At 42.1% G+C, this 13,068-nt stretch overlaps 1 protein-coding gene across 5 annotated transcripts in view; it reads left to right on the plus strand.

The window, feature by feature from the left end:
- The first annotated feature begins 445 nt into the window (after positions 1-445).
- The window catches only part of LOC138349599 (synapse-associated protein of 47 kDa-like), a 185,295-nt gene continuing 172,672 nt past the window's right edge, over positions 446-13,068 (plus strand). For all 5 annotated transcript variants that reach the window (XM_069323775.1, XM_069323777.1, XM_069323778.1 and 2 more), the window contains exon 1: positions 446-834. In XM_069323775.1, coding sequence (XP_069179876.1) covers positions 596-834 — 239 coding nt within the window. In that variant the 5' untranslated portion in view covers positions 446-595. The remainder of the gene's footprint in view (positions 835-13,068) is intronic.

Raw genomic sequence — 13,068 nt, forward strand, 5'->3', positions numbered from 1 at the left:
CCGCTCCGCCACGGGCCACACCCCCTCCATACGTCGTCTCAAGCCACGTCGACTGCACATCGATCTTTATATTATATCTGCAAAATTAGCTATACATTATTGTGGAATAAAACTCTGAGGAGATTCATTATAACCAAATAATTCCAACTTGTATTTTAAGACGTTAGTAGTGCGTGAAATATAGGAATCAGTGGTCATAGGTTTTAGCTTGACTGTCCTGACACTACAGTTTAAATCGCCCGCCGTTCCAGTCTGCTGGAATATAGACTTATGAATTGTAAAACAAATCTCTGTTTAGACTTTTGTGAATGCTTAAATGTAGAGTATTTAGTCTTTAATAAAATAATCCTTGGGATCAGGAAGAACACAAAGGGTTCAATAGACTACAAGCGGACTGTCGTTTGTTTTTTTAGTCCGCAATGTTTATTGATTTTTTACCCCTTATACAATTGTCGTCAGCAGAATCTTGTCAAGATCGTCGTCTCAGTTGGTGTGATGGAATAGTGATGTACTGACGCCTTGTCTGCCGCTCACTAGTATTGAGGCAGTTGGTTTCAATCGCTCTTCTCGCGTCTCTAGAAGGTGAAGCATCGATATGAATATGTTTAGTAACGTGTCCAACCAGGTGTCAGGCTTGGGGTCCAGCCTCGGGTCATGGTTCAAGAAGGACGGAACCAAGGGAGGAGAGGAAGGGGCCGAGGGCCAGGAAGGAGAGGTCAAGAAGGACCAGATCACCCCTCAAGAGCAGCCTTCCCCTGCCTCTGCCAATGCCTCTGAGCAGAGTGTCAAGGGATCGGCCGACGAGAACGAAGATGGTGCTTCTCAACACTCTGGGTAAGTCAGCACACATTGTCTCTTTCTAGTTGCTTAAAATGTTCATTTGTTCCATTTTCCACTTAATAGTTTTCAGCAATAAGTTTAGGTGCATTGTAGGAGTCTTGAGAAGTTAGAAAAGGGTAAATTCATTAACCTTTACTGTTAGAATGACATGTCAATTTGGTATTTTATATTGCAGCTGCAGTGATCATCTAATGACAGTAATATTGATTTGGTTAGGTTAGTTTGTAATTTGTAATACTCGGCTGTAATTATTTAAAAAAAACGGGAATAAACACATATATGAATACTTTATAATAATTCCTTCCACATTGCTTCATTTCTTGCACATGGCAAGTACTGTATACTCAAGCCTTTCACTTTTATGTTTAAATAAAAAATGGGTGTAGATTTTTTATTAAATGATAAAATTATCCTCTGTTCTCTGTGTACAATGCATAAAAATGTTAAAAAATACATTTCTTTAGTATCGATAGCAGTTTCATAGTGAAACACACACACGGCATTTTCTCAAGACTAATTATAGATTTGTCTGAGTAACGAATACAAATTTAACCAAAGGGCTAAAGGCATATTGCATATGGACATAAGGGGTGCTATAATATTTGGATACAGAGTAAAAATTTAAATTCTTAAATTCTTTCCGGTAGTACAGTAGAGTTCGTTCTCGACTCTCAATAAAGGATTCTGGGTTCGAATCCCGAGCGGGATAGAAATGGTTTGGCATGTTTCCTATCACCTAATGCCCCTGTCCACCTAGTCCCTAAATAGTACCCAGGAGTTTGTCAGCTTGTGTGGTTGCATCCTGGGGGGAGTACCTCAATATAAGCCTAACATGTACTGAATGTATAAACTGGGTTCCTGTTCCCTGACACAATGAGTTAATTATTATTGTGAATAAAAACTCTTGGTTGATTGTACTGTAATCTTTACAAAAAGGCTTTATTTACTTGTGCTATTTAGATACTGTAAAGAAACACTCTCAAGAGTGAAAAATGCATGCTACCAGTGCCTCTATATTACATGAATTAGAGATTTGTTAATCTAACCTAATAAGGTACACAGAGTAAGACTTGGAAAAAAAAAGCACAGCGGTGTCAAATGACATAAAACTACATGAACAGGAAAAAGGACTCTCAAAAACACAGCCAAGTAGAATTGGTACAAGAGATACAGAAAATATCAGATCAGTAAATTGCAGATAAATATAGGCAACAATATAGGGGCAGATGCACAAAGAAATCACGCTAATGCGATGTATCAGTGAGAAAATCGGAAGGAGCCATGAGGAGGTTGTACACATTTCCTACATACAGCCAGTGTGTATGTCGGTAATGTGTAAAAACCCTGATTTGGGATCAGTCGTAGTCTCAGAACCCTAAAGGATTTAGTCGAATCCTGAGTGATGTTACTGTTTGTAGCATATCGTGGCCTAGTAATTAAGATGTGTGCTTGGGAGTACCCAGCGAGTGGGTTTGAATCATCCTCATGGCTCCTACTGATTTTCTCATAAGAGGAAATTGTAACAGAATGACCAGAAAGGTAAAAATCGATAAATATTATGCTGGGGGTGTATGCACATAAAATCGCATAGAATGCAGCAATAAATCATCCCCAAAAATGCATTAATATAATCAGAAAGGGAAAATGGCATTTTGGTATAAGCTGTTGGTACAGTACTTTGTTGACCAGACCACACACTAGAAGGTGAAGGGACGACGACGTTTCGGTCCATCCTGGACCATTCTCAAGTCGATTTGATTCGACTTGAGTCCAAGTCAAGTCGGACTCAAGTCAAATCAATTGGACCTGAGAATGGTCCAGGACGGACCGAAACGTTGTTGTCCCTTCACCTTCTAGTGTGTGGTCTGGTCAACATACTTTAGCCACGTTATTGTGACTCATCGCCTGTTGGTACTGTATTTTCACCCCAAAATATGTAATTCTTTTATAGACAAATCTAAATGCAATGACAGACACTGTCTATGCTTGGTAATTTAAATCACTAGAAATGCTCTACAAATCAAGGGACTCAGAATGTGGTATCACCTTCCCAACCATGTTAAACACTGTACCTCTCTCAACCAGTTTAAGGTAAAAACAAAGCACGACCTAATAAATTCCCTGTAACCTACATTACCCCTCTATTGTCAACCCATGTCTGTTTTTAAAAAACAACTCTGTTTGTTGACCTAATTGTTATTTGTGCTGCTTTTTCAGCTATGTTCCCCCCTTTTTTGTCTTTATTTTTATTTGTTCTCATTTTATTTTTTTATACTCAATTAGTATTAAGTTTTAGTCATTAATGTTTTTCCTGCCCGAAACGCTTGCGTAATAGTGGCTTTAGGCATTGTATGTACTAGCTCTATCTATAAATCGATCAAATTTTGGAAAATCTCTTGTATGTATGTACCTTACCTGAAGAATTTTTTTTTTTTTATATGGGTGCCCACCCTCATTCAAATTAGCCAAACATGCAACTTAGCTGAATTTCTTACTAGGAATGTCCAAAAATTAACAAATTCAACATTTTTTTATACCACCACCTGGTTACACCTCCATTTACCCAATTATACCTTTTACTAAAAAGCATGAAATTCTATAGATTGAATGAAAACAGAAAAATGTCTATTCAGAAAAGTTTTTAGAGTCGAGGAAAATGTATGATGTTAGAACAGGCGGATTGAGCACCTTCATTCTTCACTTCATGAGAGAGAGCATATTAAACTTGTACTTAGAGTACTGATAAGAGAAGATTTATACATAAAGGATAATAAAGAAATTTGTGAAATCCGGAAAGAATATTTACCTGAGGGTAAATTCTCCATACCTGAATACAATAATCCAGGTGGGGGCACATCAGAGACTTGTACAAGTATATGAAGCTATACTTAGCACCCTAATAGGAAACCTGAAGGTTGAAAATTTAGACATCTACATGACAATATATATATGATTCAGACAATATAATATATATACAGTGGCACCTCGACATACGATTGCCCCTACTTACGATAATTTCAAGTTACGATGTAAATTTCATCGAAAAATGCGACTCGACATCCGATGGTGTCGTCGACTTCCGATATTCGATGGTACACGTTCGGGTCGACCGAGCGCGTGGTTCCCGGTCACGCGGCCGACCTGCCTCAGTTTACTGCAGCTGCCCGCTTAGTGACGATCGCGCCTATAAGAAATTCTGCTTTTGTGGTGATTTTTTGTATTTTGAACATTAAAGTAATTATATATCACGCCATGAGTCCCAGGAAAGTCAGTGGTAAGGCTCAACATATGAAAACCCATGTAAGGATGACCATAGAGCAGAAACAAGAATGTCTCTTCCTCAACAATTAAGAAAATGTGTGCAGCATGGGAAGAATTGCAAACTTTTGCTGAAACGACTCGCCCAAATCAAGCTGCAGTAGGTCGTTGCCTTAACCTATTCAATGACATTGTGATGCATCATTACAGACAAATGTTAAAATGAAGGGAAAAACAAATATATCTTGACAAATTTGTAATGAGACAAACACTGAACCACAACCAGGTCCTAGTGGTATTCAGGCAAAACGTAGGAGAGAGAGTACCCCAGAGAAAACATCACTGCCTGATAAACTCAATTTCAAGAGAGGTCACTATGGGGAACTTCAAAAAATTTTAATGAGTGTAATTGGACAGACTTATTGCTAGGCAGGGAAGTAAATGAAATGTATGCCAAATTTTGCAAAATATATGATGAAGGCACACAAACATTCATAACAAAACAGAGATGCAGGGCCAGAAAACAGGATTGGTTCAACAGAAATTGCGAGAGGGCCAGAGACCAAAAGACACAAAAATGGAATCAATATAGGAAGAGGCCAAACCCCCAAACATACCAGCGATACAAAGATGCGAGAAACGACTGTACGGCAGTAAAGAGACAGGCAGAAAGAAGTTTTGAAAAAGGGATAGCGGATAAATGTAAAATAGAACTAGGCCTATTCTACAAATTCATAAACAACAAATTACAGATAATGGATAATATCCAGAGGTTGAAAATAAGAAACAGATTCACGGTAAATGAAAGGAAATGTGTGAAACATTAAACGAAAAATTCCAAAGTGTGTTTGTACAAAATGAAATCGTCAGAGAACCAGACACAACAAGAATTCCAGACAACAACATAGAGCGTATAGAGGTGTCTAGAGATAAAGTGAAAAATATGCTAAAGGAGCTAAATACTGGTGGACCTGGTGGACAGGTGGACAGACTGGTGGACAGGTGGACAGCCTGGTGGACCTGGTGGACAGGTGGACAGCCTGGTGGACCTGGTGGACAGGTGGACAGCCTGGTGGACCTGGTGGACAGGTGGACAGCCTGGTGGACCTGGTGGACAGGTGGACAGCCTGGTGGACCTGGTGGACAGGTGGACAGCCTGGTGGACCTGGTGGACAGGTGGACAGCCTGGTGGACCTGGTGGACCTGGTGGACCTGGTGGACAAGTGGACAGCCTGGTGGACAGGTGGACAGCCTGGTGGACAGGTGGACAGCCTGGTGGACCTGGTGGACAGGTGGACAGCCTGGTGGACCTGGTGGACAGGTGGACAGCCTGGTGGACCTGGTGGACAGGTGGACAGCCTGGTGGACCTGGTGGACAGGTGGACAGCCTGGTGGACCTGGTGGACAGGTGGACAGCCTGGTGGACCTGGTGGACAGGTGGACAGCCTGGTGGACCTGGTGGACAGGTGGACAGCCTGGTGGACCTGGTGGACAGGTGGACAGCCTGGTGGACCTGGTGGACAGGTGGACAGCCTGGTGGACCTGGTGGACAGGTGGACAGCCTGGTGGACCTGGTGGACAGGTGGACAGCCTGGTGGACCTGGTGGACAGGTGGACAGCCTGGTGGACCTGGTGGACAGGTGGACAGCCTGGTGGACCTGGTGGACAGGTGGACAGCCTGGTGGACCTGGTGGACAGGTGGACAGCCTGGTGGACCTGGTGGACAGGTGGACAGCCTGGTGAACCTGGTGGACAGGTGGACAGCCTGGTGAACCTGATGGACAGGTGGACAGCCTGGTGAACCTGATGGACAGGTGGACAGCCTGGTGGACCTGGTGGACAGGTGGACAGCCTGGTGAACCTGGTGGACAGGTGGACAGCCTGGTGGACCTGGTGGACAGGTTTGACAGCCTGGTGGAACTGGTGGACAGGTGGACAGCCTGGTGGACCTGGTGGACAGGTGGACAGCCTGGTGAACCTGGTGGACAGGTGGACAGCCTGGTGAACCTGGTGGACAGGTGGACAGCCTGGTGAACCTGGTGGACAGGTGGACAGCCTGGTGGACCTGGTGGACAGGTGGACAGCCTGGTGAACCTGGTGGACAGGTGGACAGCCTGGTGGACCTGGTGGACAGGTTTGACAGCCTGGTGGAACTGGTGGACAGGTGGACAGCCTGGTGGACAGGTGGACAGCCTGGTGGACCAAACTCTCGCAAGTCAAGCCTGGCCTCGGGCCGGGCTTGGGGAGTAGAAGAACTCCCAGAACCCCATCAAGCAGGTATCAAGTAACAACAAAGCAATTGGCCCAGATGGAGTTTCACCATGGGTTTTGAGAGAATGTGCATCTGAGCTCAGCATTCCACTTCACCTGATCTTTCAGGCATCCCTGTGTACAGGAGTCGTAGCAGACGTGTGGGAAAAAGGCTAACATAGTTCCAATCTACAAGAGTGGCAGCAGCGACGACCCCCTCAATTATAGACCTGTATCATTGACAAGTGTAATGGTGAAACTATTGGAAAAAAATAATAAATAAATGGGTGAAACACCTGGAGAGAGATGATATAATATCAGACAGACAGACAGTATGGTTTTCGATCTGGAAGATCCTGTGTATTGAATTTACTCAGTTTCTACGATCGAGCCACAGAGACTTTACAGGAAAGAGATGGTTGGGTTGACTGCATCTATCTAGACCTAAAAAAGGTTTTCGACAGTTCCACATAAAAGGTTGTTCTGGAAAATATTGGAGGGGTGACAGGTAAGCTTCTGCAACCCGTTCTCGCAAATTTAATAAGTCAATATTGACTTATTAAATATGTGCATAGGTGACATACTTAACATAATAGATACCCTTAAAAAGATTCATAGAAAACACCGACCTTACCTAACCTTGTTAGTATCTTAAGATAAGCATCTTATTGCTTCGTAATTACAATTATTACCTAACCTATAATAGGTATAGGTTAAGTAATAATTGTAATTACGAAGCAATAAGATGCTTATCTTAAGATACTAACAAGGTTAGGTAAGGTCGGTGTTTTCTATGAATCTTTTTAAGGGTATCTATTATGTTTAGTATATCACCTATGCACGTAGTTAATAAGTCAATATTGACTTTACGAATTTGCGAGAACGGGTTGGCTTCTAACATGGATGAAAATTTTTCTGACTGGTAGAAAAATGAGGGCAGTAATAGAAATGTATCTAACTGGAGAAATGTCACAAGTGGAGTACCACAGGGTTCAGTTCTGGCACCGGTGATGTTCATTGTCTACATAAATGATCTACCAGTTGGAATTCAGAATTATATGAACATGTTTGCTGATGATGCTAAGATAATAGGAAGGATAAGAAACTTAGATGATTGTCATACCCTTCAAGAAGACCTGAACAAAATAAGTACAGTATATGAAGCACCACTTGGCAAATGGAATTTAATGTGAATAAATGCCATGTTATGGAATGTGAAATAGAACAACATAGACCCCACACAACCTATAAATTATGTGAGAAATCTTTAAAGAATTCTGATAAAAAGATCTAGGAGTGGTGCTAGATAGAAACTGTCACCTGAGGACCACATAAAGAACGTTGTGCGAGGAGCCTATGCCACGCTTTCTAACTTCAGAATTGCTCTTAAATACATGGGTGGCGAAATACTAAAGAAATTATTCATGACTTTTGTTAGGCCAAAACTAGAATATGCAGCAGTTGTGTGGTGCCCATATCTTAAGAAGCACATCAACAAACTGGAACAGGTGCAAGGACATGCTACTAAGTGGCTCCCAGAACTGGAGGGCAAGAGTTATGAGGAGAGGTTAGAGGCATTAAATATGCCAAAACTAGAAGACAGAAGAAAAAGTGATATGATAACTACGTACAAAATAGTAACAGGAATTGATAAAATCGATAGGGAAGATTTTCCGAGACCTGGAACTTCAAGAACAAGAGGTCATAGATTTAAACTAACTAAACAAAGATGTCAAAGAAATATAAGAAAATTCACTTTCGCAAACAGAGTGGTAAACGGTTGGAACAAATTTAGCGAGAAGGTCCGCGGTTGTTCAACGTCCTCCCAGCAAGCATAAGAAATATTGCCGGAACAACCGTGGACATTTTCAAGAGGAAACTAGATTTATTCCTCCAAGGAGTGCCGGACCAACCGGGCTGTGGTGGGTATGTGGGCCTGCGGGCCGCTCCAAGCAACAGCCTGGTGGACCAAACTCTCACAAGTCGAGCCTGGCCTCGGGCCGGGCTTGGGGAGTAGAAGAACTCCCAGAACCCCATCAACCAGGTATCAACCAGGTAAGGTGGTGGAGGCCAAAACTGTCAGTAGTTTCAAAGCGTTATATGACAAAGAGTGCTGGGAAGACGGGACACCACGAGCGTAGCTCTCATCCTGTAACTACAATTAGGTAATTACACATACATATATATATAAATATATGTTGTTGAATATGATCGAAAGGGTAAGATTAATGATTCTAGCACGAATCTTCTCAATATTTCTTACATTTTTCTTCACTGTCTGGGGGTAATTTAAAAATTAACTCTCAAGTTCATTTTCTCATTTTTATTTATGGTCTGACGCCTAAAAGCGTTTCGCAAGGACTTCTCACATTTTCAAAAGACAGGTTTTTACACACGTCATTTCATGCTTATATTTGTTTTTGGGCGAGGTGACAAAAGACAAAACATGAAACAATGGGTATATTGCATATTTGCTGTTTCGATATTGCTCTTGCTGCTTCTATGTTGGTTCTTGGTCTTCAAGTGGATAGAATATAGTTATTTGTTAATTGGCTATTGATTGCTGGTGTTGACTTTATGTGTAGGGCCTCGCTGATGTCGAGTCTCCTTCTATCGCTGCATCTATCGATGGTTTCTGTGTTACTTGTTAAGATTTCTCTTTTGATGGTCTGGTTGTAAGAGAAGATTATATGTTCCTTGATGGAGCCTTGTTGTTTGTGTATTGTTAATCACCTAGAAAGAGACGTTGTTGTCGTGTCTATATACTGAGATCTTTGGGGCTGACAGTCCCCAAGTAGGCATGTGAAGGCATAGACGACATTGGTTTCTTTCAAGACGTTCTGTTTGGTGTCTGGAGAGTTTTTCAAGAGTAGGTTGGCCGTTTTCTTGTTTTGTAGTAAATTGTCAATTGTCTTCTAATTTTTGTCTGTGGGGATAACATTCCTATTAATATCTTTCAGGACACTTTCCTCTGTTTTATGAGCCGTCGAAAAGAAGTTCCCGTAAAACAGTCTAATTGGGGGTACAAGTGTTTTGTTGAGTGACCCTTCAGAGATTGCATGGCGTTTCACCTTTCTTTTTATGGCATCTTCAACATAACCGTTAGAGAAGCCATTGTTGACTAGGACCTGCCTTACCCTACAGAGTTCATCGACCTGCTTCCAGCCTGAGCTGTGAGCGAGAGCCCGGTCCTGGTTGATACCTGGTTGATGGGGTTCTGGGAGTTCTTCTTCTCCCCAAGCCCGGCCCGAGGCCAGGCTTGACTTGTGAGAGTTTGGTCCACTAGGCTGTTGCTTGGAGCGGCCCGCAGGGCCACATACCCACCACAACCCGGTTGGTCCGGCACTCCTTGGAGGAATAAATCTAGTTTCCTCTTGAAGATGTCCACGGTTGTTCCGGCAATATTTCTTATGCTTGCTGGGAGGACGTTGAACAACCTCGGACCTCTGATGTTTATACGGTGTTCTCTGATTGTGCCTATGGCACCTCTGCTCTTCACTGGTTCTATTCTGCATTTCGGTCGACGTAAGCATTGACAACACTCCTCATGTACCTGTCTGGGCAGTCACTATTGGCATTAAGGCACATTCCTATGTTTGTTTCCTTAGGCTCAGCAACGTATGCACATTACTGAGCCACAGCAACCCTCCTGTGTCCCCCGTCCTCCCCACCATTCCCCCCTCCCACTTCCACTCGTCCTCCCCACCATTCCCCACTCCCCTGTCCCCCTGTCCTACCCACTGTTCTCCACTCCCCCGTCCCCTCGTGCTCCCCACCATCCCTCACTCCCCCTCCCCACGTCCTCGCCACCATCCCCCACTCCCTTGTCCGATGCATTCCTAAATGATCTGATGTTTCCATCAGAAAAATGGGAACATCGAATGATCTGATGTTCCCATCACTGAAAAATATGAAGAACAGTTAAAAATACGAAATGAAAAAAAACGAAAAATCGACCTATATACAAAAAAGGGAATGAAACCTACGGATAAAGGGGGATGCTATATTCTATTGACGTGTTATATCGAAGCTTGTATGGGGATCTAATTTGTACATGCCAGGGCTTACATTAAGGCTGGTGTTACATTTCTTGATCAGAGTGAACTTGCTCACATTTCGGTCAACAAAACCTTACTTCTAACAATACAGTATATTTAGCCCCTCTGAAGTCAATAGAATGATCACATAAACTGGAATGTAAATACAATGCACTGGAGTGCTGGGCTGTAAGAATAGCGTATGAATGTTGTTTAAACCTTGCCCCAACCCTGAAAAACCTTAATATTAACCCAGTGTTCAAAAATAATAATACAGTTTAGTCCATGATAATTAAGAATTTGCCCTCATCTGTAGCAGCTTGTGTGTACTCCATCCCTTGCAATGAGTGTGCACATGTTTACGTTGGCCAGACTGGTAAATGTCTTTTCACGTTTAAATCACGTCCACGATATGATATGATGGAGTGAGAGTTGATAGGAAGGGCAGAATTGACCTAATTAAGAACCGAGATGCTATAGGCACTATCAGCTAACACTGAATATCAGGAGCTCACAGCTCTTCAACCTCCTACCAAGTATAAGAAATATTTCCAGGACAAAGAGGGATGTTTTATAGAGGCAGTTGAACAAATGTTGGCAGAAAATGCTGTATCAGCTGGGTTGTAGTGGCTATGTGGGTCTTAGGGTATGTTAGGCTGAGGCAACCAAGGTACAGTATTCAAATATGTATTGTACTTGGCTTGCTTCCTGGTGCCTTTCAATGACATGGCTCCATAGATATTAAAGGTACAATTCCGGTGTCATTTTATAGAAAAAAAGTCTCCTTAGACTCGTATACAGTATTAACTTTAATCAATTTAACATATTGTAACTGTCCTTAGTTTGTGATCATCAACCACTTTCATAATATAACTGGCTGATTTTAATGTACTACAATACACTTAAAAAATAATTGCTGTATCATTGTATGACTTGCATTGTGCTAGTTACATAATCTGATTTATACCGTTTCCAAATTGCTCAGCACCCTATGGGGTCTTTATCCAGCATAAAAACAATTCTTAGGTTAGGGTTTATTATTCAGGTGATTCTGATAATAAGGATTTTCTATATGGTCTACCATTTCAAAACAATGTGGAACAGTATTAACTTGAAATGGTATTTCTCAAATTTGTGATCTCTTGCTCGAACAGGTCCCATTAGGCTACTTAAGAATAGAACATATATCTACATATATTGATACCAAAATCCCATTAGAATGGTATAGTTTTAAGCAGACAGTAAGTCACAATATCATGACTGAAAATTACACCAAACCTACACATCTCAAAGTAAAGGAAGTGACAACATTTTGTTGTGTCCTGGGCCATTATCAAGTCATGTAAAGAAAGAGGGGTTGAGAAAGTCAGTATATAAGGTAAGAATGTGAAGTGAAAGGCCAGAAGGAAAGAAATATAGTGCTGTATACCACTTCAGCACTCGGGGACCTTAAAGCCTAGATAGCAAGGCAAAGACACAAAAGATCCCACTGCTGCTGCCATAAGGGCAGAGGCATACAGTTGCCATTACAAAGGTATGCACCTAAAGAGGGAGCCGGTCGGTCGAGCGGACAGCACACTGGACTTGTGATCCTGTGGTCCTGGGTTTGATCCCAGGCGCTGGCGAGAAACAATGGGCAGAGTTTCTTTCACCCTATGCCCCTGTTACCTAGCAGTAAAATAGGTACCTGGGTGTTAGTCAGCTGTCACGGGCTGCTTCCTGGGGGTGGAGGCCTGGTCGAGGACCGGGCCGCGTGGACACTAAAAAGCCCCGAAATCATCTCAAGATAACCTCAAGATAACCTACAAACAACCTACGCAGGTACCCACCTGTGGGTACAAACCTACCCACAGGGTCAAGAAGAGGGCAAGGTGGTGGAGGCCAAAACCGTCAGTAGTTTCAAAGCGTTTTATGACAAGAGTGCTGGGAAGACGGGACACCACGAGCATAGCTCTCATCCTGTAACTACACTTAGATAATTACTTAGGAGTTAATAGAAATAATGAAAACTGCATAAAGTCTAATGGTGAAGAGGTTAAAATAAACAAAAGATAGCAACAGGAGAGGAAAAAAAGAAAGAGCCTAGAGGAGCCAAAGCTAAGTAAGATCACTTTTGTTAAAAATGAATATTTACATCATAATTACTTTGTTAACCACTTTCATGCGCCTGGGTAGGTATCAAACCCGTCCTCTCAACATGTCATGTTTTTACATTATGGTAACAAATGTTACAAATGCAACTTAGTATGAAAAGTAATGGCTCCCAGATATCTGAGCGTTCTATGCATTGGAATGATGGGTTAGGTGGGTTGCTTGGGTTTGTTTTTAGTTAGGATGTTGAATTTTATATACAATTTAGTGGCAAATGGTGAGAATGGGCTGAGATACCAGGCCAGAGAAAAGGTGAATGATATACAAGGGGTACCTCAGCTTACGAATTTAATCCGTTCCCAGAGACGGCTCGTAAGCCGAATATTCGTAAACGGAAGCGAATTTCCCCATAAGAAATATTGTAAATTGAATTAATCAGTTCCAGACTCCAAAAAAATTTAACTTAAAAATTAGGTATAAAAGTAAATTTTATACCTAATTCACCAAATTCTTCAGTACTAAAGTATGTACAAGTTATTACTTGCCTTTACTGATGACTCTTGTTGGCGTATGGAAGACAGTGAGGAGGGGG

The sequence above is a fragment of the Procambarus clarkii genome, chromosome 13 (assembly GCF_040958095.1).
Source record: "Procambarus clarkii isolate CNS0578487 chromosome 13, FALCON_Pclarkii_2.0, whole genome shotgun sequence".
Taxonomy (NCBI): Eukaryota; Metazoa; Arthropoda; class Malacostraca; order Decapoda; family Cambaridae; genus Procambarus; species Procambarus clarkii.